This window comes from Amblyomma mixtum, chromosome 2 (assembly GCF_055824585.1).
Source record: "Amblyomma mixtum isolate Tamu chromosome 2, ASM5582458v1, whole genome shotgun sequence".
In the NCBI taxonomy this organism is placed as follows: domain Eukaryota; kingdom Metazoa; phylum Arthropoda; class Arachnida; order Ixodida; family Ixodidae; genus Amblyomma; species Amblyomma mixtum.
The window spans coordinates 268,096,654-268,123,004 of NC_143013.1; the positions used below are offsets into that span (position 1 = coordinate 268,096,654).

Genomic DNA, 26,351 nt, shown 5'->3' on the forward strand with positions numbered 1-26,351 from the left:
TGGCGTCCTTCGTTGCCATGCCGACACCACTCTAGTACGAAGGGGCCTATGATATAACACTGCTGTGAAACCAGCAATATGTTGTAAATACAGCCATATACAACGCATCATATATAATTTAACAAAAATAACTTGGTGTTATCAACTTTTCGGGCAATGTTATCGTCGCGCTGGCAGAAACAGCCGACGGTGATAAGGCGGCGGCGCTATCGTCGAGCCGCCCGCGAAGTTTTGCGCGGGAAACAGCGTGTGGCGTGTTGCGGCTCCTCGCTCGCCGGCTGTTTTCGCGTGCGTCGGTGTTCAAAAATATTTGCGAAATACAGTTCACTTCGCATAAACATCATGGGCAAGATGAAGACTGTAAACGCGGCACCTGTGTCACCGGTAAAGATGGATACAAACGGCAAGTGCTCGTCGGACGAGGAATGCAACGGAACGGGCGGCGCCAGCGACGAGCGCGAAGAGAACGACGACAAAGAGGATCTATCGCCGCCGGCCACGAAACTTAAAGGCGGCAAACGCAAGCGACCAAACAAGGACGACGGCAAAGGTCAGCGCACGTTGACGGAGCTGTTTGGACAGATGGCGAAGCGTGTCAAGAGCGAGGACGGCCAGGCCGAGAAAAAACAGCAGCCGGTGTCGGAGGTGAGCTACGCCCGTTGCACGGACTGCCGCCAGGTATTGGATGCGGCGGAGTTGCGGTTATTCGAGGGCGACCCGGCGGACGCGGTTGACGAGTTTTCGGCGCTTACCGACCCTCGGTTGAGTGTGTTTAACGATGGAGAAGCCGACGACGGCGGCGATGACGTGATGGACACGCCGCAGCACAAGATCACGCAATTCGCTGTGTACGATCGGCACACACACCTGTGCCCCATTGACGCTGGCCTGATCGAGCGCGACGTGGAGCTCTACTTCAGCGGCTACGTGAAGCCCATATACAACGATGACCCGTCCCCCGAAGGGGGAATATGTACCAAGGCACTGGGCCCCATCGGAGCTTGGTGGACGGCCGGTTTCGACGGCGGTGAGAAAGCAGTGATCGGGTTCACCACTCCGTACGCTGACTACGTGCTCATGGCTCCCAGCGAGCAGTACGCACCTTTCATCGATGCCATCAAGGAGAAGATCTACATGAGTAAGCTGGTGATCGAAACTTTGGTGCGGGACCCGAACACCACGTACGAGGATTTGCTCAACAAACTCGAGTTGACGCCGCCGCCCCAAGGCATTGCTAAATTCACAGAAGACTCGCTGCTGCGAAATGCCCAGTTCGTGATCGACCAGGTGCAAAGCTTCGACGTTGGCGGCGATGACGACGAAACTCTTCTGATCGCCACTCCCTGTTTGCGGAGCCTGGTCAATTTGGCTGGTGTGACGTTGGGTCAGAGGCGAGCGATGCGCCGGGGTCGTCGCGAAGCTTTGCCCAAGAAACCCGTCTGTACGCTAGCCACAACAACACCGCTCGTGCGAGACGTCTTCGAAGTCCTGTTCGATGGTCAGATTGACGATAAAGCGACCAGCTCAACGATTCGCCGCAAGCGGTGCGGCGTTTGCGAAGCCTGCCAGTCGGCTGACTGCGGTAAGTGCAAGGCGTGCAAGGACATGGTGAAGTTCGGGGGCACAGGCAGACAGAAGCAGTGCTGCGTGGAGCGGAGATGTCTCAACAAGGTCTTCCAGGAAGCCGAAGAGGACGATGGCGACACCGCGGAGATGGAGGACGCCCTCGACCGTAAGGCTGTGGAGGCAGAGGCACCCGTTGCTCGCAAGACGACGCGGCGGGGCGGCAGCGACGTCCGCTGGGTGGACGACAAACCGGTCGCGTCTCTTGACAAGAAATCCTACTTCTCGCGCGCCGTCGTCAACGGCTGCGAACTGCGCTGGGGCGACTTCGTGCTCGTCACGCCCAAAGAAACCGGCACACCACTGTATGTGGCTCGAGTCGTCTACATGTTCGAAACGCCGTCCGGTGACAAGATGTTCCACGCGCACTGGTTCTGGAGGGGCTCGGATACTGTCCTTGGTGAGTCTTCTGACCCTCGCGAGGTGTTTCTCGTCAACGAATGCGAAAACCAGAGCCTTAGTGCCGTGAACGATCTGTGTACCGTGGTGCACAAAGCCGCGCCGCAGGACTGGTTTACGCGTGGTGGCCTCCACAGTTTGGAAGATGAGTGCGTGTTGCGTGGCGAGGACGACGGGAAGTCGTTCTTCTACCAGAAGGCATACGAGCCAGAGACGGCACGATTCGTTGACCCGCCTGAGTTGATCTGCCCTGAGGAGTGTGACGTGACGCAATCCTGCACCTCATGTCGTCACGCCGAAGCCGAGAAAAAACTGGAGACCCCAATGCCCGGAGAGGTCATCGAAGAAGAGAACGGCAGGTGCAGCTACGCGAGCATCTCATACCAGGGCAAGTCATTCTGCATCGGTGAATGCGTCTTCCTGGAACCGGATGCTTTCCAGTTTGACCTCAAGGCTACCAAGAGCAAGAACAAGGCAAGCACGAAGAAAGAAGATGTGGACGAGGATATGTATCCTGAATACTACCGCAAGCGATCCGAATACATCAAGGGTTCGAACGCCGACGTGCCTGAACCGTTCAAGATTGGCAAGATCATCTCTATCTACGGAAAGATGAGCAGCGGCGACAGTAGTGACAGCCCCGATATGTTCAAGCTGAAGGTCAAGAAGTTCTACCGTTCGGAGAACACGCACAAGCCCAATCATGATGCAGACCTTTGCCTGCTTTACTACTCCGAAGAAGAAGCTGTTGTCGAGCTGAGCCAGGTGCGCGGCAAGTGTTACGTCGTATACGGCGAGAACTTGGCGGAGGAGGTTGAAGACTACCTTCGGCGAGGTCCCCATCGGTTCTACTTTACAGAAGCATATGACAGTGAGACCAAGACCTTTGTGGAGCCTTCATCAAAGGCTCGCATGATGGGCTGCCTCGGAAAGGGGAAAGGCAAGAAGGGCAAGAGCCAGCACAAGACCATCAATATCGAGCCGCCCGAGGAGTTCTACGTGACGCAGCGTAAGCTACGCAGCCTGGACGTCTTCGCAGGCTGCGGAGGCTTGTCCGAAGGCTTTCACCAAGCGGGCGTCAGCGAGACGTGCTGGGCCATTGAGCGAGAAGAGCCCGCGGCCACTGCGTTTCGGATGAACTTCCCCGACGCCACCATCTTCACCGACGACTGCAATCGCCTCTTGCGCCTTGTCATGGATGGAGAGACGATCAACGAGCACGGACAGACGCTGCCGCTGAAGGGAGACGTCGAGCTGCTCTGTGGTGGGCCTCCATGCCAAGGCTTCAGCGGCATGAACCGCTTCAACTCGAGGCAGTACTCCCAGTTCAAGAACTCGCTGATCGCGTCATACCTCAGCTACTGCGAGTACTACCGCCCACGCTTCTTCTTGCTTGAGAACGTGCGCAACTTCGTCTCCTTCAAGCGCAGCATGGTTCTCAAGTTGACCCTGCGCTGCCTCATCAGCATGGGCTACCAGTGCACCTTTGGAGTCCTGCAGGCGGGTAACTATGGGGTGCCGCAAACCCGCCGCAGGGCGATCATCCTGGCGGCGGCACCGGGAGAGAAGCTTCCGTTATACCCAGAACCCGAGCATGTGTTCGCGCCGCGCGCTTGCCAGCTCACCGTCATGGTGGATGACCGCAAGTACCTGTCCAACTGCAAGTGGTCCTCGTCTGCGCCGCTCAGGACCGTCACCGTTCGTGACGCAATGTCGGACCTTCCCGAGATTCGCAACGGTGCCAAATTTGACGAGATCCCCTATGGCGCGCAGCCCTTGACTCCCTTCCAGAAGACTCTTCGTGGAGGAGGCGCCGTGCTTCGGGACCACGTCTGCAAGGATATGGCTCCTTTGGTCGAGGCACGAATGCGTCACATTCCCCTAGCTCCCGGTTCTGACTGGCGCGACCTCCCCAACACCGTTGTGCGGCTCTCGGACGGCGTCACATACACCAAGAAGCTGCGCTACACACACCACGACGCCAAGAACGGCAAGTCGTCGACGGGTGCTCTCCGAGGCGTCTGCCCGTGTGCCTCGGACAAGCCGTGTGATCCGGTGTGCCGCCAAGACAACACGCTCATCCCCTGGTGCTTACCGCACACTGCCAATCGGCACAACCACTGGGCGGGGCTCTACGGCAGGCTCGAGTGGGATGGCTTCTTCAGCACCACTGTGACCAACCCGGAGCCGATGGGCAAGCAGGGCCGTGTTCTGCACCCCGAGCAACACCGCGTGGTCAGCGTGCGAGAGTGCGCGAGGTCGCAAGGTTTCCCGGACACCTACCGGTTCTTTGGCACAATCTTGGACAGGCACCGGCAAGTCGGCAATGCCGTACCGCCGCCCATGGCACGGGCAATCGGACGCGAAATCCTCAAGTGCCTTGCTGATGGAAAGGCCAACTGAACTTGCTTGCTGTGACAGGTGCCTTTGAGATGCACACACCGAAACTGCAGAACGCGTGTTTGAAATTCAGTGCTTACTGTTTTAAGACTGTTTACAAGTTGTTTTATCTGCCTTGGTTTTGGGGGATGTGAGGGCAGTGTATCTTGATGTCATGGTGCCTTTTATAGCCATAGAGATGCATTTTTATAGCTGCATATACTGTGCCTTTTTTTTTATTATTGAATTTGTGGGGTCATGTATGCCATCTACTTTTACAATGAGCATTTTTTGTGCCATTTTAACTTTTTTAGGGTAATTTACAGAGACGTCAGACTTATTGTGCTGGCTCCTCTAGTATAGAAGGGATATGTTCCACTAGCGTTGAGAGCAATATCGTTATTTTATACATATTATTCACTCGTATTCAACAACATGCCATTTTCTTGCACAGCAACTCTTCAAGTGCTGGCGACTGCTTTCATTGTGTTGTTGTAGCGTACTGATATATAGTCAACCAAAGTACAATGGACCAGCTCGCTTATTTTTACCATGGTTCAAAATGTTTAGTGCCATAAAAATGCACAAGCCGTTGTGAGCAAATGCCACTGAAATGTTTATCAGCCTGTGTGTATGTTTAGATTTATATAACTTCCTGGAGTTTTTTTCAGTTGAATCTGCTTTTAACTGCTTCGTGTGCTGGCCTGAGTGGAAAATTGTTGCAAAGTTCAGCAAGAGTCGTGTTCACTGTTTTAAAGGTGCCAACACAGGCTTCATATATGAATATTTTGTGCATATTGACTTATTAAATGATCTCTAATTTTGAATTAGCTTTTGTCTTCCTTATCTTCTGGCAAAGTGCCAAGCTGTGCATTTCTGAACTTTCCAATACGGTCTAGTTTTTCTGCGTAGCTTCAAAGATGGACAGGAGGCGAAATGCACGGCTGGTTAAGGTTGTACTGTATCAGTGTCTACTGCAGCAGAAACAGAAAGAATAAAAAGGGACAGCTTTGATAACCCAATACTATATCATGACATATGGCAAGGGCAGGGATGTGGTGAAATGTTTTAAAAGGAAATTATGAAAAAAATTCATTGTGATGCACATTGCGCAGGAAAAAGCACTTTATTAGGGTTGCATATCACGCTCCCAGATGTCTTAGTGTGCACACACACACACACACACAAAAAAGAATTCATTTTCAGAGAAAGGGTAGAGAAGTCAACCTGAGCCATGACACTCTTTACCTGCTACACTACACAACTGGAGAAAAAGGGAGGCAAATCATTTTTATTCATTAAGTTTCAGCCATTTGTTTTTCCGACCATGTGTTGCTCGGCGACACCGTTAGGTACGGCAGGGAGACGGAATAATGGACCAAGCAGATTTATTTGTGCAACTGCTATTCTGCAGCACTGCTTCACGAACGAGTGGCATTGTGTAGATGCAAAGGAGAGTAGGCTTTGTCCTTTTTACGTCTGCTATGCTGACAATGGGCAAGCATTCTGACTGTTTCACTTGCTGGCACTAGCTTGTTTTTGCGTTTTCGTACCGTAGTATTGTTTCTCTTTCTCCCTCTCCCCACCTTTTTTTTTCCTCAGGGACGAAACCGAAAACTGGAAAGAATGGTTATCGATTTGACTACCTTCTTTTATTGGCACATGTAGGGATGAACAGGTTCTAACTCATTAGGAAAAGGGGAATTAATTGGTGCACTTGGTAGCCTGTGATTTTAACGATAGTTAGATGAAGGCCAGATATGAGGTGTTCAAATCAGTGGCTTCAAAAAGTTTTGACGGGTTTCACATTCATTCATATAATCATTGAAATGAGAGTTCGTTTCCAGGAATACTACGTCCGTCACCTCACAGGAAAAGCTGCTTTGCAGTCAGTCTCCTGACTCAATCCTGTTTGCCAGGACTACGGACTCTTGGGGCACTGATTGCACAATTGGTGATGACATAAATATCTCGTGCCCAAAGAATGTCGCAAATGCATTATTTGCGTCGTTTCTTTGTGTATCTGGTGCAGCCACAGACGCGCGAAGCAGTCACGAGAAATAAAGGAGTAAGAGATTCCCGAGAATTGCTCACTGCACCTCAACAAACGTGAATTCCGAAATGTCGGCATCATTCTTGCGTAGTCACAGCCCATAACAGCCACCTTAATTGTGCGCACACGAAAATTCAAAATGGAAATTGATTTTTGAGGAAAGGAAATGGCGCAATAATTGTCTCTCGAACCGCGCCATAAGGGAAGGTGGGAGTGTAAGAAGAAAGTGAGAAAGATATGCGGTAGTGGAGGGTTCCGGAATAATTTCGACCACCTGGGGTTCTTGAACGTGCACTGACACCGCACAGCACACGGGCGCCTCTTGCGTTTTGCCTCCATCGAAACGCGGTCGACGCGGCCACGCGCTGGGGCCCATGCAATGGTGCAGTGGGTTGGAAAACCCTGGTACTCTCAAGTATTTATAATTTTGAAGGCCCTGTATGGGATGCGGCCTTGTTCAATGTTCCGGCAGGCGCTCCGAGAGTCGATGATGATGACTCGAGACTCTGGATCCGCGGCAGCCAACGCGATGGTGCATCGCCTCACCTACAACCAGCGCAGGACGAGGAATTCACTATTACTTTCCCGTGAGATTTCCCTCCTCTACTAAAATTTGCACGGTCACGACCCCACCCCCTGTAAAGGCATCAAAAAGGCAGAGGAGCGCTGGCTTCTCCGTCTATACACGAACACGGTACTGTGCCCAGCAGTACATTTCAATCCGACATTCTCAGAGGAGTGCCCACATTGCGGGGAGGTGTTTGCGGACACCTATCACATGGTGTGGACTTGCCCTTCAAATCCTTCCTTCCCACCCGATCCCCACCCCACCCGAGAGGACTGGGAGGCTACCCTGCTCAGCTGCTCCGACCGTTAAAGTCTGACCCAAACCCTCTCTGTACATAGTTTAATAAAAGTTTACCACCACCACCGGCCACGCGCACGCAACTCCTTTTCCAGAAAACGACATTTTTTTTTTTTTTTGTCAGTAGGTGTACGCCAAGCGTTTCGGGAAGCCTGAAATCAATTTTTTAAATAGAGGCTTATATATGGCTTCCGCTGCATAATAATACCGGTGTTGGCGGGCATTATAAAAAAGTAAATCATGCTTGCTAGTGAGCTGGTTAACTAATTTCTAATAGTTAACTTTTACTATCACGGTTAGGCGCCTGATCGCTATTGAAGATTTGTAGCTGGCCGTTAGTAATAACCATATCAGTTTTTGGAATTTCGGACACGCGGTTACCCTCGGTGCTCTGGCTCAACAAATGTTGGCCATCTGGCGCCAAAAGAGGCGGGCTTTCGCTTTTTGGAGAGCTCGAAACAACGTACCGAAGTGGTCCGATTACGTATCACGCCGTGGAGCACTGCGGACGGCACAGTAAGGGCACATCGAGTCACGTGCGCTGGGAAGTGTTGTTTTGCGCACGCCAAAACGCGCGCCGATGTGTCCATTTGTTGATACACAGTAGCGAGGGTAATCGCGTTTTCGAAATTCCCAAAACTAATATTCACAATGTGAACAATCGGTGGGAAAGCCTCAGAGCGCTTGCCAACATTTCGAAATGAGGACTTGTCTTCACGATAAACAACCTATAGACATCATCATCATCATCAGCCTGATTACGCCCACTGCAGGGCAAAGGCCTCTCCCATGCCTCTCCAAGTAACCCTGTCCTTTGCCAGTTGCGGTGACCGTATTTCCGCAAACTTCTTAATCTTGCCCGCCCACCTAACTTTCTGCCGCCCCCTGCCACGCTTGCCTTATCTTGGAATCCACTCCGTTACCATCGGTTATCTTGCCTTCGCATTGCATGCCCTGCCTTCTTCCTCTTGATTTCAACTAGGATGTCATTAACAAGCGTTTGTTCCACTCTGCCCGCTTCCGATCTCTTAACGTTACACCTATCATTTTTCTTTCCATAGCTCGCTGCGTTGTCCTTAGCTTAAGTTGAACAACCCTCTTTGTTAGCCTCCACGTTTCTGCCCCATAGGTGAGTACAGGTAAGATACAGCCAGAAAATACGCCGTTTATAGTACAGGAGGATGACAGCAATGTAGTTGACATTTATTTCATAATCGCTAAATGATGGTGACAAACAGATTCCAGCTGAAGCGTGGCCTCACATTTTGCCCGACTAACAATAGTTTTAACGAGTATGAACTTCGCGATCTTAAAGAATTTCCGCGAAGAATGCGTATTAAGGAGCACATCACAGAAAAAAAAAGCGCAAAAAGAACTCGATTCTTAATTTATCTAAAACCTCTAACACGTGGTCAACACGTGTTCACCAAACCGAAGAGGCCAGCCTTAATTCTATCGCTCTCAGAGACTACAGCACGTGACACCGGACGCGGAACAGTCCCCTGAACAAGACTTGTATATTAAATTTGCTTCCAGAGAAGCTAAAAAAAAAACGAAGCAAGCTCGAAAGCGAAGAAACCTTTTCTTGATAGAACAGGCTGCTCTAAACCAGTTAAAGTCGGATACAACTTAAGTCTGCAGTGAAGCTCCGCCCACATTCAGCCTCTGCACACAGAATTCCTCCACGACAAAAAAGTAGTCCGCTGCTTAAATGTTTCGTGTTACCTAAACAAGAAGCTTATAACAAGAAAAACAATTATGAGCTCTATTATTTTGATACGTGGATTGTTTGATATAGTCAAACATTAAAAAGCTGATTTCGTTTACAGTTGCAATTGGCCGGCGGAGTAATACAAGACGCCACGGACCACGGCCCAGTGTTAGCAACTGCTGTTTTTTAAAGTTGTATCCTACTATAGCTTCTATAACAGATATAAGCCAATAAGCCAGCAGTCTAAAGTGGTAGCATAGTCATCGTGCCAGCCGAAAAATCCAAAAAAGAGGCTAACAGGCAACTATGCAAAAAACAGGTCAACGGGCAACTCAACAACCCTAGCCATTATAAGAAATTACATTCCGATTCTAATATAGTGTTCTGCAATGTAATTCTGAGCAAACTGGCAGACCTATAGCTATTATCCAGGGAACTAATAACGCAATCAGACTACAACTTCTTAAATCCGCCAAACAAACAAGCAGGACGCTTCTACATACTTCCTGAAATCCATAATGTTTCCGCAGAAGTCTTGTTTACAGCATCCCGGGCAGGCCTATCGTTTCGAACAATAATACGCCTGTAAAGTACTTGCCAATTTTTCTGGACTACTATCTTGTGGACATTCCAATTCCGTCCTTCCTTCCTTTGTTCAGGACACACCATACTTTCTTCTAATAATAGAGTCGCTTAACGACGCAAAAATTCCCAGCGGATAATGGTTACACTTGACGTCGCCGCTTTGAGCACAAATATTTCCATAACTGAAGGGATCGACGCGCTCTCGAACGCTCCAACTCAACACCTACAAGCATTAAACTGAAGTGTATCTCCTTCTACATCAGTTGGTACTCACGATCAACTGTTTTGAGTTCAATTTTTTTTATTACCTCCAAGTATTCGGAAGAAGTAAGGGCACTCCCTTCGCACCAACTTATGCAAGCATTTTTATGGGTTAATGGACTCTAAACCCCTAAATTAAGTTTTAGAAAAATTGCTCATATACTGGCGTTACATAGAAAACATTTTTATGATATCGGAACACAGGTCTGGGACCACAAGAGTTTTCTTCTCTCACCTTAATTCATTCCACTCTATAACGTTAAATTTACCTTTCACTACTCTAAAACGCGTTTATTTTCTCGACATTACCGTCCGTTTAGAAAGATAGACCGTTTAAAACAACACTCTACTGGAAGCCTACAGACCTACAGTCATCCAACACACTGTAAGCAAGGAATTTTTGTACGACAGGCAACGCGTCTGAGAAAAATTTGTACCGGCGACGACGACTATTTGAAACACCTCCACTTACTAAAAAACACCCTATTTGATAAGAACCAACCCTATAATAATGCCTAATAATGCTTCCCAACGAGCAACCACTCTAAAACGAGGCGATGTACTTCAAAAACGAACAAAAGTTAACAGTGAGCGTACCCCTGCACTTATAACAAAATACTCGAACGCCCTTCCGAACATAAACAGTATTCGGCGGAAATACCACTGTATTCTAACTATCAACGATCGTTTCAAGAAAATATTTCCCGACGCACCAAAGGTAACATACAGACGCAACACAAACCTGAATGATATAGTACACGCTAGGCTCAATAAGAAACCGCCGGTGACAGTAAGCTCATGTTCTCGACCTAGATGCAAGGCATGCAAACATTTACAAAGCAGCACTAGGTTAAAAGCACAGCAAGCGACTTCCTCTTCGAAATGAAGACTAGCCGTAACTGCGCGTCGTCTAATGTTATCTACATGCGTCAATGAATGCTCCTCTTGTTAGAAACAATACATCCGAGAAACTGGGCAGTCAATGAGCGCCAGACTAAATGGCCATCGAGCTCACAAGCAAAGAACATACGAAGACAGTGTCGGAACATTTTAATAAATGGAGTCACAACTTCAGTGAACTATTCATTCTTCAATCAGGCTTCAAATCTGCAAGGGATATATTTTGCAGGTGAATCAGTTAATCCTCTTTAGCAGCCGTCATGCCTGGACACGACTCACGCTCCTCATACTAAAACACTTCCCACTTCACCCCCTCCGCCCCCCTCACCGAGCCGTTCTGCTTTGAGTGAAGGCCCTATTTAAACCCCGCCAATGATGAACGCTTTGCCCAGACGTAGACGAAACGTTGGCAAACACCTTGAGGCTTCACACTCCCTTGTTCATTTTGTGCGTATCAAGAAACCATCTACCTAGCCCTCTCTCTACCATGGACTCAAAATCTAAAATGGCTATTACAAACGGATCGCTACACATTTTTAATTGCAACCAGGCGCGTAACTCTAATAGCTAAAAAGTTAATTACTAGAAATTAGTTAATCATCTTAGTAGTTAACGTGATTCAGCTGTTTTCTAATGTCCACTAACGCTGTTATTACTATGCCGCAGAAGCCGTCGTTATACCACAAACACCCTATTTAAAAAAAAAAAATTAGTGTCTTAGTTCCCTGAACCCCTCGTATAATGCCTACTACACGAAATGGAAGCACTTATTCTAGCCAGAATAACACATTTACAGCTGCACCCTAAGCTATGACGTTTTCCAGTTGGAAGCAAAAATCGTTTCCGGTTCAGTAATCAAGCTGGAAATAAAAATTAAAAAAAAAAATCTCGGATCTCTCGCCTAAAATCTAGGACGTCAGCTTATTGCGATTATATGAAGTGTTTACCCACGTGAGGAATAAAACATGCGGACAAACGTCCTTCCACGGTCTTCCCGGTTTGGCGCTATTAGTACATAGGACAAGCTGAAGATAAGGCCACAGTTTCTAAACGAGTACGTTATCTCTACAGCGAAGCTTGGTGTATTCCCCTCTACATTTGGAGACAGTCTCAGTGTTCCGGTCGTCACAGGCGTTCAGATCATATATATGCAGCGTTCGGCAGGGGCCTGACTCTATTTCAACGTAGCATATAGCTGCAGGTGCGAATTATACACTGTTTGGAACGAAGATTCTTGTACCAACCATTATATTGCAAAACAACTGCAGACAACGATCATGGGGCCTATATAGCAAATTATGCCAATATTTCAATACCCTATAAAGTAATAAGCAAGCTAACTGAGCGGATACCTAACTAGTATATTGAATAAAAAACCCTCAGGCCAAATAAACGCGCGGGAAAACAGGACGCGCCTAATGCTTTGATGATTACATTCCGAAACTAAAGAATCTACGATGAGGCTGTGACTAGTGCTATAGATTCTTTTTTAATACCGGATTTACGGGCCACAGATTTTCCTTCTCCCGCTTAACATTGTAAATTCCAGTATACAGCCTGTCAGCTATACACGTTTAAAAGTTAAAATTTTGGATCTTGCGGACTAAGTGTCCTAAGCGATTATATGTGCCGGGTATACGGGCTATTCCTCAGGTGCGTACAATTAGCAACAAAACATGGCAAATATATGGCAAGACTATGGGCATGTAGGCAGAACCTATAGGCGAAGTGACACGCAGAGGACCCCAGGCCGCTGAAGGGACCCATTAACACTTTCGTGTCACACCCTTACCTCCCCTTTCATCATCATCATCATCAGCCTGACTAGGCCCACTGCAGGGCACAGGCCTCTCCCATGTCTCTCCAATTAACCCTGTCCTTCGCCAGCCGCGGCCACCATATTCTCGCAAATTTCTTAATCTCATCCGCCCACCTAATTTTCTGCCGCCCCCTGCAACGCTTGCCTTCTCTTGGAATCCACTCCGTTACCCTTAAGGACCAGCGGTTATCTTGCCTTCGCATTACATGCCCTGCTCAAGCCCACTCCTTCCTCTTGATTTCAACTAGGATATCATTAACGCGCGTTTGTTCTCTCACCCACTCCGCCCGCTTCCGATCTCTTAACGTTACACCTATCACTTTACTTTCCATAGCTCGCTGCGTGGTCCTTAACTTAAGCTGAACCCTCTTTGTCAGCCTCCACGTTTCTGCCTCATAGGTGAGTACCTGTAAGATACAGAACTCCTATGTATACTTTGCATCGCTTCGAGTTCATTGGTAATTGATAGATTTCTAGTTTATATGGGCATGGTGACTGGCTGCTTGTGTGAACCAGCCCCCACCGCCCCAAAGCCCTCGCCAGTCGCTTCCTTACAAATACGGACGTTTAGTCCTTGAATTCCTGGTCACACCACTGAGATCATGAAGCACAAACTTGCGCACGTGAAGAGCCGACATTCGGGCCGTAGCAGGCCCGTTGTGCTTTGATCGGAACAGGACACATTTAGTTTTGTCTTTTTTTTACTAGTCCCACCACATTATTAGTCGGGCTGTAGCAAGACAGAGATTGCTCTGGATGACTTTTCTCAATCACTTATACGAAGACTCTATCGTTTCTGGCTGTTCTATAGGGTACAACATCATTTCAGTCTGTACGGTACAAAACATGGTGCAAAATACACAGGGGCATACACGCAGTTCGACCGCAATCTTTTTCTAGCATCCTGAGCTTAATTTATAGGCTACAACTCGTACCAACCAGGAAAGGCAAGCACACGCCCGGTATCGTGCACATCTGCGCAGACATCCCAGTGTTCCACGGAAAGATTAAGAGCTTTTTTTTTAATTGCCACTCCAATGCAGTTTCAGCGGCGACGAGCTTCTCATCAGCTTAATGATTTCCTTACATAATCTGTCGACCTCAAAAGTATGGGCAAGATGTGGCGCACGTATACCTCACTTTTCCTGGGAAAAAAAGATCGTTCAGCCTGGAAGGTCAATACAATATTGCTATAATTATTTTGAAACTTTAGGCTACCAAATTTCCTATCGTGCTCCGACACTGGCAGCTGAATACTGAAATCGAGAGTTGGACGAAAGCTCGTCTGGTCGGGGACAATCATATTAAAACGTGAAAGTGCAGACAGGAATCATAAAAGCAAGAAAAACAAAATAAAGAGGTTCCATCTTTTTCGGGCCGGTCGAAATCGTACTGCGGCGATTGTCTACATCGCTTGTTGGGTCTTGATTGATTCACTGTTTGATTTCTGACGAGATGCGAAAACGCCACTGTGCTGCGCAATGTCTAGTGCATCAATAAAACTTGGGTTTGGCCTAGTTGGTACATGGGTTTCTGTGTCTTTTCTTCGTGGTTCGTCCCGTGGTTGCGCAACCTACACCTTCACAAAATGTCTAGTGCATGGTTAAGAACCCCAGATGGCAGAAATTAATCCGAAGCCATGCACTATACGGTGACCCTCATCGCCCATGTGGAAAGTTAAAACAATGCAAACCATTTCACACGTCGAAACAGTGGGCTGTGGGCTCCAGAATAATTTCGACCACGGGGGGTCTTAACTGCGCCGAAACCTCAGCCACCACCACCACCACCATCATCATCATCATCAGCCAAGCTGCGGCCGCTACAGGACAAATGCATCTCTCATTGCTGTCCAACTGGAATTTCAGTACACAGGGGTTTTCGCATTGACACTTCAGATCGACATTACCCGCGCTATCTTCAAAGCACCGCTTGGCGCGAGTTCGGCGCATACGTCTCGAGCGCGGCGTATCTTGGTCGAAGAGCCGCTCCTTTCTCGGAAAGATGGACGTAGTTGTGTCAGCAGTCAGGCGTCAACAGTGAGTGTCAACGGCGGAGCGAAGTTGCCTTGCATAGCGATCAACGAGGGCTCCTGCACTGAGGAGGACAGCAAACGATAAGAGGAAGAGGGCGCGCGCACTTCGACCACCACCCAGGTTATCATTACCGACTCCCGGGAAGCCTGTCGAAATCTACAACGAGGACGCATATCTCAAAGCGCCGCCAAAATTTTGCATAGATGCGAGTACCAGGATCGCCCGAACACACGTGTCGTCATCTGGACCCCAGCACGTGCGAGACTAGAGGGAAATGAGGCTGCACACGCCTCAGCCCGCGCGCTCAACCACCGGGCATCGCCTCGACACTCGCCGCCTGAGGTATCGGAACCTAATCCGGCTATCACCTACAAAAAAATTATCCAATTTTATCAAACGCAGCACAGCTGCTTTCATCACCATGCGAAAGGGCTAACAAAAAGCGAGGAGCGTTGGCTCCTTCGCTTATATACTTGCCCGGAAGTGGTGCAATATTTTGATCCGGCTTTTAACGGGGAGAGTGCTTGCATTGTGGTGCGTGTTCTCGGACGTGTACTACATGGTGTAGGCATGCCCCTCTATCCCTGCTTAACCCCCTTTCTACTCATCTAGCCGAGAGAGCTGGGAGGCTGCCCTGCTCGGCTGCTCTACGTTAGAGAGCCAACGAGCCCTCGTCGATAGGGCCCGAGCTGCAGCGGAAGCCACAGAGGTGCCGGAATAGGGACCTCTCCTAGAATTTGTAAGGCCCTTATGGCCAGTCCTCACTCTCTTTTGTATATAGCCTAAATAAATGTTTCCACCACCACCACCACCACCACCACCCGGTGCATGCATCAGGACGCTTCTCGCAGACTAATCCCAAGCTCTAGACGGATTTCAACCGTCCGTGACGCTTCTTGTATCGTGCGACGACGCATCTGCGCATGCAACACTTTTTAAGACCTACTTTATTTCGCGTTCTGAAGTTCGAGCGCCCCCTGTGACCAAACATGGAACGTGCACATCGTGCTCGGCACGTTTGCAGAGCAGTTTAACAAGGAGCCTTTGCCAAGAACATACAGCCTACCGGGTTCGCACCTCGGTCGGGTAGCATGGCTCGTTTTGCATCGCCAGCGTTCTAAATTTCTCAGATGGGAGCCGCACTCGTCCTCACCCCTCCGAAGCTTAGGAATCCCATAGCCGGGTGCTGAGAGTTCCACACGCACGATTTAGAAGAAAAAAAAAAAACAGTACGGTTTTAACTAAGCCGAGCAGACGTGTGAAAGCAAGTGTTTAGCCTAATTGGCTCATGCTTTTGCTTTGCTGGGTCGTCGGCACGTCTGGGGACGATATTAGACTCAGGTTAAGCTCTGATAGGTTAAGCCGATCTAATCTGTTCGCGCCGGAGGTGGAATTTGATGAAGGCGATGATGTGCAGTGCGTAGCGCGAGAGTGTGTTGTCGTTTAACAAGAGTCCTGACCGGCTGCGGTGATAGCATAGAGTTCTCGTGCAGCGGCCAGCGAAGCTGATATCTTCGCGTCGCCGCGGGTTTGAATCCCAGTCGCAGAAATATTTCTTTATTCAAGGTAAAGGCTGAAGCGATGATCTGGATTTTGCAGCTTTGGTCGTTATGTAGAGCTTTCGCTCTTAAACCCTTTGTGGCCCGGTAATTTTTGAACTTCTTTGCACGCAGTGCTTAGTATTTTCTCAGTTTCTCAGTATTTTTTAATTGGTTACTCGATTTCATGGTAACAAATAGCGCAGTAATAGACGCGGATAGAGGAGGTACAGAATGACAGCGCTATTGCAACCGTAACGTAAAGTTTAGTCTTCTCCTTCCTCTGACCGTGTCTTTTACTGCGCCATTCGTTGCCTGAACTTAGCGGTTCTTGCCGACTGAACTGCTCTGGTTTGAGTACACATGAAGCCTCTACTGTCAAACATGGCGGCGAGCAGCAAGAAGACAGCTATTTAGCAGGCTTACTTGCATCCCGCTCCTCCTCCCGCTATGGTGTTCGCACTGGTCGACTCCGCAGGCGCGGTGCCTTCGGCCGCCATGGCGCCGCCGGCGCTGCTGTCGTAACGCGTGCCGTAGCTCTGGTGCCTGGGCCGGGTGGCGCTGGCCGTGCCCGGGTCTAGCAGCAGCAGCCGCTCCTCGTCCTCCAGGCCCATCCTGCCGCCTGCGAAAGCAATCAATCAATCAATCAATCAATCAATCAATCAATCAATCAATCAATCAATCAATCAATCAATCAATCAATCAATCAATCAATCAATCAATCAATCAATCAATCAATCAATCAATCAATCAATCAATCAATCAATCAATCAATCAATCAATCAATCAATCATCAATTAATTAATTAATTAATTAATCAATCAATCCGCACAGTACGGGCCTCTAGAATTTCGCCTCCACCGAAATTCGACCGTGACACTGACATCGCACAGTACACGTTAAAGAATTACAGGTGGTAGAAATTGCAAGTGTCTTTCCCTACTGTGTCCCTCATAGCCTGAGTCGCTTTGGGCAGTTAAACCCCCATAAACCAAAGCATCGTCCAATTTCCTCAGGCGTTCTTCATGTAATATTTTACTCTGAGCTTCCCGTGCCTCGAACGATGCCCAGCCCATGTCCCCCTGTACTACCTCGTTTGAGGTTTTGCCGTGCACACCTAGCGCTCATCTTCCAACAGCTCTCTGAATTATTTCTAGTCCCGGCTGAACTTCTGCCCTTAGGAACAAAACCATATTCTCAAAAGTAATGCCTGGCACCATTATTGCTTTCCAAATACATATCAGTACTTCCTACTTGTTTTAGCCCCATAAAACCATGTTTCATCATCACGGTATCTCTTCGCCCTTTCGACCTGACAGTCTATTCGTGCTTTTTCATGCATATCTGTCCTTCGTTTACCAATACCCAAAAATATTTGCATTCTGCCAGTCTGGCTATTTCATGTCCTGTATTGTAAGCACCTGATCAGTGCAATTGTTGAAAGTCATCAGACCTGACTTATTTGTGATAAAAGTGAATCCCAGAGCGTCTCCTTCGTCTCCACGAGAATTATCCAGATTCTGCAAATCTCCGTGGCTAACAGCTAATAGCACAATATCGTCCGCATACCCCAAATCGGGGTGCTTAAGGATGGCGACGACATGTGGAAGTGGCAAATAAAAGCTGTTGCGATATGTCGCCATTGTCTTCCGAACGGCGCTCTTTTTGCTTCTTTTACCTCTTAATTTATCTGTTGTATTCTTAAATCAACGGATCTTTGTTAATGCGTCTGTTTCACTAATTTTGTTGCCAGGCGGTTGTGCGTTTATCAGCAGTCTTAAGCACAGTTTACGCTATTGACCGCGAGTGGCGCGGCAATCCGTAAGCACCCGGATATTGGCCACCTCGGACCACCGTTTTTTGATATATGGATACTATAGGAAGTTTTGTAACTAGAAATATCGAAGACATGTGTATAAAATGTTGATACAAAAACATATGAAAGTTTCTCAAGAAGACCAGTGTCTAGACTACAATGTAATCTTGACTGTAAGCACACAAAAATCTCAATGTGTGGTGCTACTGCGAAGGGCTAACGAAGGGACGTGTAATAGAAGCGCAGAGTTTTTCATTATTACCCAGAGGTAAATCTGGCGCCACCGTCCATGCGAGTTTCTTAAAGAGCACTTCATCCACCGCGGGAATGCCGGGAAGACGAGGTTTCTTATTAGGCTTGGTAAGTGTTGAGCTGAAAACGTGGATTCTGCCTCGAAATCTGCAGCTGCTTCGCGAGGCTCTCGTCTGCTCACAGGTGAAATTAATTTAATATTGCGTTTTTTGACTTATTAATAAATTTAACTCATATTAGGCCGGATTGTAAACTTTCACTTTTAGGTTTGCCACGAGAAGAGTCGTATTGCTACGGCTGAATCCACATTTTATGCCAACAATAGCCTCACCAAATCCGAAAGCTCATCTTCCCGCCATTCCTGCGCCCCTCAATGGTGCATGAGGCGCAGCGCCGGTTCTTCCTCTAGGTAATATTAAGAAACTCCATGAATTAACTATCGCTGAACTTCATTCGGTGGCATTATTCTCACTCATCTGTCAGGCATATCCTCAGACGCGGCAGCTCCGGACAAAAGGGCTCCCTAGGCGCTGCCATATTGTTCCCTGGACTGCAGTGAGCACCTCGCGCTAGCACGGTGGAAGCGGCGAAACGCCTATCTGGACTGCCGGAAACCGGTTCCGCCGCCGCTTCCACCGTGCTAGCGCAAGGCGCCCACTGCAGTCCAGGGAACAATATGGCAGCGCCCAGGGGCCCGGGCCCTTTTTGGAAAGGTGTATACAAGGCGTATAATGTCTGGATTTGTCTGGTCGCACTCACGAGACCTTTCTAATGAGCGACAGATGCGAGCAACGTTCAAACAAAACACTTTGTTCGTGCTCAAGCAGTATACATTAAAAATATCACATGCAGAAGTAAGGTACTTAGAAAAAAAAAGTTTGCTTATGAATCTTACTAACGAAATATTTGTTGACGGCATGATAATAAAATGCTCCCGTTCGCATTGCACCAGCGTCATACGTCCTTGCACAGTTACACGTTTTTGCCCCTGCGTAGCATCTCTACCCTGTGTTGCGAACGGGGATAGTCGGCCAGCCTTTGGTGAGTAATGAGCGCGCGGCGCATCTAAGCGTCGCACATATGCATCGAGTTTCGTTTTTCACCAGCCTTTATCGACTCCTCCACAAGATCGATGACTCGATTCGAGCTGCGTACTCACTCACCGCCGGCTACCGGAACAATGGCCCGGCCTCTCGCGAACCACGCACAGAACGGGTACAAGAGTGGAGCGCTTGTGTTAGCACCGTGCGTGTCAACAGATGCTCCGGGAAAACATGTGCCACGTTTGGTGTGACGTCATGGGCGCCCCTGACGCCACGGAAAGCACCGAGCGGGAATTTGTACGTCGCACTGCAGGCGATTTTATCGAGTGAACAGACAAACGGACAAATAAACTGGGTGTGCGCAGAAGTCCCTGCTCCATACACCCCGTGCTATCTATACCCTCACCCGTTTAGACTGCGGTGCACACGCTTGCGGCCTTTGCCGCTCTCCGTCCAATACGTTTCCCCCCCGCTCCAACGGTCAGCTAAAAGGACCCGGTACGCGCGTCCTGCACTCTGGTTGCATAGTGCACATTGTTGATCGAGGCACGTGAAATACAGTGCGGAATACACTACACCGGAGCAATGAAGTCATGCTTGTTGATATGTGAAAAAATAAAACAAATAAATTGTCTCTACAACCGTGTTTTCTCATTGGAGACTTTAGAATAGCTTGCCCCTCAGGGTGGCCAACCGTCCCGGCTTTACAGAGTTCCGACTAGGACTAGTCGGGGCAGGAATGTGTTCTTGATTTGGCCATTTTTCCCGATGGCGATGAACTGTAATAAATTTGACGTGCTCTGCATGGCACATTGCCTAATCGAATGCTAGAAATTTCCTGATGACGTGGAATAAGTGAGTTTTGTTTGAAAGTCAGAGCACTGCAAGTTAGAGCACCGAAATTCAGGAACTGCCGGTTAAAGAACAGGTTTTTCGCTATTGTCGTTTTGCCTAAGCGCAATTCAAAAGAATAGCCTGGCTGGCTTCGGTTCTCATCATCCTTTACACGACGGAAATATTCTAATTCTGAAGTATTAATTCTTTAATGTTATATTTTTTTCACGTGCGAGGAAATCTTATTTCGCGACAAGGAACCATCAACTGAGGAAAGAACAGACTCCGTAGAAACTGTGAAGAAGGAAGTAGTTGAGGCGTCATGGGGATACCTATATATCCCCGGGGTCTTTGACCCATATAGTTTTCAGTATTGGTGTAGGCGTAGAGTCTGTGTTATACTCGTATACAACTCCAGGGAGTCGAACTAGAGTTATTTTGTTTACGACAAAAGGCAAAAAGGCTAGGGCTTAGATCTAATCATCTGGACAGTGTTAAATGGGCACTGAGGGCAAGTTGGCATGTATCGACAGGGTACCGCATTCTAATCACAAAGCGACAGCTCTGACTGAAAACAGAGCTTTCATAAGATAGAAAAGAACAAAAACAAAAACAGGAGGCGCCATCAGTGGCCGATTTCGCAAGTAAAATGCGTGCGTCGATAGCGTTTTCTTTTCGCCGCAGATTTCGGAGGCTACCCTACAGGAGAGGCAGTTACACCACATTTTGTGAAGCCGAACGTGAAGTCTCCCCCTCCTAGCTGGCCGCCGTCTCAACGCGTTTGCGTAAGCGCAGCAGACGCAGACGACGCTACCGCGCTCAACGCTACTATTGGCTGTGCCATAGGCCAAAGACTCCCAGTGGTCGTTGTGAAATCACGTGACTTCCGGCAGATTTTTTTTTGTCATGCAGCTCGAATAGCGAAGGCCTGTCATTGGCTTTATTCTTTCATGGCTACACAGAACCATTCTCTTCAAAACCGTTCCTTTTCGATAAGGACGGCACGAATTTGAACCGAATGGCGGGAAAAAATGTTTAAAATCCAGTTTTCCCGCCGATAAATGCGTCTTCTGCTGCCGGAAAAACGTCGACGTAGCTGTAGAAAGAGTCAGGTAATTAATTTTTGAAGATAAAAATTATTGGATAGAGTTGTGAAGATTCCTGACGATGTGTAACGACCGGTGGCTAAAAGATCCACCGAAAAAACAATTTTTTTTTCAATTTCTGCGCTTTAGCTCTTAGTTTGTGTTTTGCGTTTTATGTAGCAGCTTTGTCATTGTTGGGCTGCGAAAATTTGAGTCGTATACAAGACAGGGAGCGAACACAGGAAGCAAAAATGAGGGTAATCTCGCCAAAGTAATTACTATAGCAAAGACAGAAAGTAGGTCGCTTTGACGTACAAAAGAATGTCTACGAGGCATGCTGTGCTTTGACCACCAGAAAGGTGGCGTCGTTGTCAGCGTTGATCAGCTGCTTGAAAAGAACAATGGGCTGAAGTGAAGATGCTTGTTAATTTTACTTTTGAAGTGTTAACCTTCTGATAACATTGCCACTGCTTACGATTAAACTTATCACCAGACTGCATGCGGCGTCTTTTGTCGGATAGCTCTCTTGAGCGATAAGAAACGATTCGTGTTCGATCTTTACACCGCAACTGTATTCGTACAGCGAGTCAGTTCTTTTTCCCTTTCAGAAGAGAACTTTGAGTACACCAGAAAGCGCCTCTGTGTGTCTGGTGTAAGCTCTTACAGAGGTTCTTGGTGCTTTTTTCAACATATCTTCTATGGGCAAGATAAGATAACATGAGGTTGCCTAACACGAAAAGACCAACTTCTTTTCACGTCGCAAAGGGCAACGTCTTGTCGTAAACTTTGGACAAAACCAAAGTGCAAAAGTAACGATAAAAACCATACAGTACAAGTGTTTTCAAGAGATCTTGAACTGATTATTTACATGCCGAGATAAGGGGTGTCCGAAATTTAAGTCATGGTTATAAGCGACTATATAACTAGCCGAAAACCGTTAATTATCTTTTTAATTTGTTATGCCGCACGTTGTAATCAGTCTTGATTACTCTATTAAATCAAGACTCATCCAATTAACAGAACTTCGCAAAATGCAATAGGTCTTCAGATATTCATCAGTCAATTTCCTGTTTTTTATAGCACTTATAGTTTCGGAATGAGGTGCGAAAAAGCGCGAGTTTCGTGCATGAAAACAAAATGCACTTTACGGCGACCATGTCTCACGCATATAGTCGATAGAGAGGCTTTCATAGTTTCATGAATATGAAGTTGTGGGTGTGTTGTGTATGTCAAATGCGAGTTAAGGCGACACAAAAAAAATTCAGTAAAACGTTTTTGGTGTTTACATAACTTCCACTCGCCAAGGGCGTGCTTTACACAATGAAGTTTGTTGGTTTTATTACGCCACAGGATGTGCTATTTGCTTGCCGCAGTACACCGCGATACGCAAATGTTGAGCATCATTCAAGGTATACTCCACAGTGATGTTTCGAGGCTGCGTACGGCAACAACATAAGGGTGAAATCTTATCCGACGTGCACCTGAACGGCCTCCGCCAGAGAATGTCAGCAATCGGGTTTGTTCGATTATCCTAGCGATGCGCCATTGTTTTCTGTCCAGGCCGTCGATAGCTGAACGGCATGACGATATCCACATGTGATTTTATGTCGTTCGCTTGCTTTTTGCACTAGCAAGTGTAAAAATTGCGAGGACACTTTGGCATCTAAAGTGTTGAGAGGCGAAAGCCGAGGACACTATGCCGTGACGACTTCCGGTGGATGTGACGTCACACTGTTCCCGTGGCTATATCGATACCCAAATTATACATCTTTCGAGGATATTCAGAGTTAATTACGCTTAATTGCACATTTCTTCATCTAATTTGACACGAATCTGACGTTTTCCCGACCATTCTGTAACAATTTTCACTATGCCGTGACGACTTCCGGTGGATGTGACGTCACACCGTTTTTGTGGTTATATCGACGTCAGCGCTTTCGACATTTTTGCCTATAATTAATTAACTAATTAATCTACAGTCATCAAACGTGGCTTCTATGTTCACTGTTTCCTCCTCTATGTGAAGCAACCATTGGTTTTCCTGTATCGTTTTTAGTTCCCGAGTTAAACGCGGGTGACACGCTTTGTTGACGGACGGCAGTATGAGCCATTAAAGGCTTTCACCTTATAACGATTCAGTAAAGCTGAAATTTGGGCGAGTTGGTACGTGTTCGTTGTGCTCAAGCCGCGCATCAAAGACGAGATGGAACGGTGACAGAGAAAGTATGCTAGCCACCATAGAGAAAGAGCATGCCTGTGTATGCCCGTTCCGTTCCGTCTTTGGCGCGCTGTTGGCGCGCAGTATAAAACGATTCCTCTTCATCAAGAGTGACGAGAAGTTCTTTACTAGTTATAACGGTCTCCCTTAACAAGTCGTATGTAAAATTATACAAACATTTAAAAGAATTAAGACAACAATTCAAGCTTTACTTGTACAGTCATGACAGGCACGTGGAGTCCCCCTTAATCAATATTTTGGTTCTGTTTTCTGTCGACATAACAGCTGTCCGATGATGTCCTATTATACCTATATCGCCGAGGTGAATGAATCTGTCATTGCAGGAATGTTTTCCGACCGTCTTTGGGCACAGAGAAGGAGGAAATTGAATTTCTCTGAAATTGCACATTGATGAATCGGTGTCGTCATTAATAGTTTGCTAAATGAACTGAAGCAAGATTCCTTAAAGTCGATCGAGCGCACCTAGTTCAACCGCGAGTCAAAAAATTATTCTAATGTCAGCATCATGAAAATGCTTTCCCGACAGCATCATAGATACAGAGGGCTCAAGGATATGAGTCGATTATGGGAATCGCGATAACATATGCGCAAGTTGATTATGAAGCGCGACCTTTGTTACTGGTAACAGCACATAAACTCTTATAGTTGACAGCGAGCACAGGATCTTGAATGCCAGAGGTGAAAGTGCGGAAGACAGATGTAAGCAAGCGCAACTGCACCCTCCTTTGCACTCTTAAAAAAAGCTAGTAAAAAAGTTAATAATAGCGGGTGATTACTAAAACGGCTTCTTACTGCCTTGCTAGGGTTTGTTTTCTAACTTGAAATAGAGTCAATAAAGCGGTAAAGTTACTAAAAAAATACTAATTCTTAGTGCTTGTTCCTAACGTGTTAATAACGATCCGGTAAACGTTTGAAGAGAAGTTTATAAAACTTCCACTGTACATTGACTGATGCGCAAACAAACAGTTTTTTTAATAAAAGATGTTTGCAGCTTGATTGAAATTTTCTGCCCTCAATTCTGAAATAGTTGGCAGCTGGTGTAGATGGAGATCGAGCGTACAACGTTTGTAACACCCAGGTAGTATGAGGCCCGTAGTAGGCAATGCAGTATGTGCGCATATCGCCGTTTCTTTGTTCTTACTATTTTGTAGCGTTCGCTGAGGCTTTGTGTGTGCCGCGCAGGGCGCGCCTTCATCGATTTCATAGTCTCAAAAAAGTTTTATGCCCTTAATTCCCACCCTATGGGGGGGGGGGGGGGGGGGGGGGCTCATGTAGCAACGCGGCCTCCTCGTAGAATTTGTGGAGGGATCAAACTCACGAATAATAACTGCATTGACATTGACAATGTCGTTGTGTATTAGATAACGCTACACACTGTCTAGACAAGTGAAATATGTATTTTTTAAATAAAAGAATGTATTCGTACGTCTTAAAAATCGTGGCAGACATAACTGACACCAATGCTTCCATGTTATTGCGTATTTAATAAGTAAAGAAAATATCACACGAAGTCTAGAGCTATATCAGTCCGAAATCATCAAAGCAGTGCACGCCGCTCATATGAAAAACGTAAAGGCCATGAAATGAGCAAGTAGAGGACAACTACTTTAATGAGCGTTTGTCGTTCAAGTACTTTTATATTTTTGTGCATACGCATCGGCCAAAGAAAAATTTCAATGGCGCTGTCCTTCGCTCCAGTGTACTGTGCAGCAGCAGTTGTCACCGGTCATGTATTGTGAGTAACTGCACTGAAATTTTAGTTGCAACAGCGAGCGCATGAACAAACGAGGAGTTCTACAAAATATTTATTTATTTATTTATTTAGTAAGGAACCCACAGCGCCGTGGCATTACAGTGGGGGGGGGGGGGGGGGGGGGTGCAATGTACAACAAAGAAGCACACATGACACCTCCGCTCGCAGGCAGAGTTACAAGTATAAAACTTTCACCATGTACATCTCACTTCAAAAGAACACATCACAATCGCATCACATCATTAAAGAACGAAAGAACGCATCATTTGATGTCACACTCACAACATCGCTCGGTAGTCTGTTCCATTCTCTAATGGTTTTCGGAAAGAAAGACATTTTAAACAATTCAGCTTTTGCCGCGAATTAGCGGACTTTAAAAACATGGTCAACACGGTTGGATCTATAAAAAGGCTCCTGCACATACCTTTCGCGTTCAACCCGAACAGTTGAATAATAAACAGCATGAAACAGCTTCAGACGCAACTTCTTTCGGCGCGTGTCAAGCAATTCCCAGTTGAGTGCATCCTTCGTACGCGATGCACTGTAACTAGCCCCGCGTGTGCCAGACACGAAACGAGAGGCAATGCTCTGCACCCTCTCCAACTTATCTTTATCTCTAGCAGTAGGCGGGTCCCAGACAGTGCACGCGTAGTCCAGAACCGACCTGACATAAGTCTTGAATAAAATGTCACGACATGACAGTGGAAAAATGCTTGCATTTCGGCGAAGAAAGCCCAAGTTTCTGCATGCTTTAGCAGAGATATAATCGACGTGACGACGCCAGCTCAAATCAGGAGTAAAATAAACGCCTAGATATTTAAATTCGCATACCTGTTCTAACATTGTGTTCCTAATAACATATGAATACACATCAGGGTTTTTCTTTCTTGTAAACTTCATATGGACAGTCTTGGACAGTTATGATGGACAGTTATGATGCATTAGGAGTGCGAATATGAAATGGAGTATTAGAAATGCGAATATACAACTAAATAAGGGAAAAAAAGTGTCGCTGGAAACAAAGTCACTGTATGTATACACAACCTCGCAACAAGATATTCAAGTACACGTATGTCTCCATTAAATTTACGCATCTAAGAAAAAGTCACTCTATATAATACGTCAAAAGAGGCAAATAAACATCTTGCGCCATCACAGAT

General features: G+C 47.1%; 2 protein-coding genes across 5 annotated transcripts in view; one reads left to right on the forward strand and one right to left on the reverse strand.

Moving 5' to 3' along the window:
• The window catches only part of LOC149363918 (ATP-dependent translocase ABCB1-like), a 125,846-nt gene that overhangs the window by 42,652 nt on the left and 56,843 nt on the right, over nucleotides 1–26,351 (reverse strand). For 3 of the 4 annotated variants that reach the window (XM_089573902.1, XM_089573904.1, XM_089573903.1), the window contains exon 2: nucleotides 16,596–16,791. In XM_089573902.1, coding sequence (XP_089430028.1) covers nucleotides 16,596–16,791 — 196 coding nt within the window. Of the gene's footprint in view, nucleotides 1–16,595; nucleotides 16,792–19,400; nucleotides 19,439–26,351 lie in introns of those variants that run through there. The other variant, XM_089573905.1, reaches the window with a different exon arrangement.
• On the forward strand, nucleotides 201–5,222 carry LOC149363919 (DNA (cytosine-5)-methyltransferase PliMCI-like). Its single transcript, XM_089573901.1, has one exon. The coding sequence runs from the start codon at nucleotides 343–345 to the stop codon at nucleotides 4,423–4,425; it is 4,083 nt and encodes a 1,360-aa protein (XP_089430027.1). The 5' UTR covers nucleotides 201–342; the 3' UTR covers nucleotides 4,426–5,222.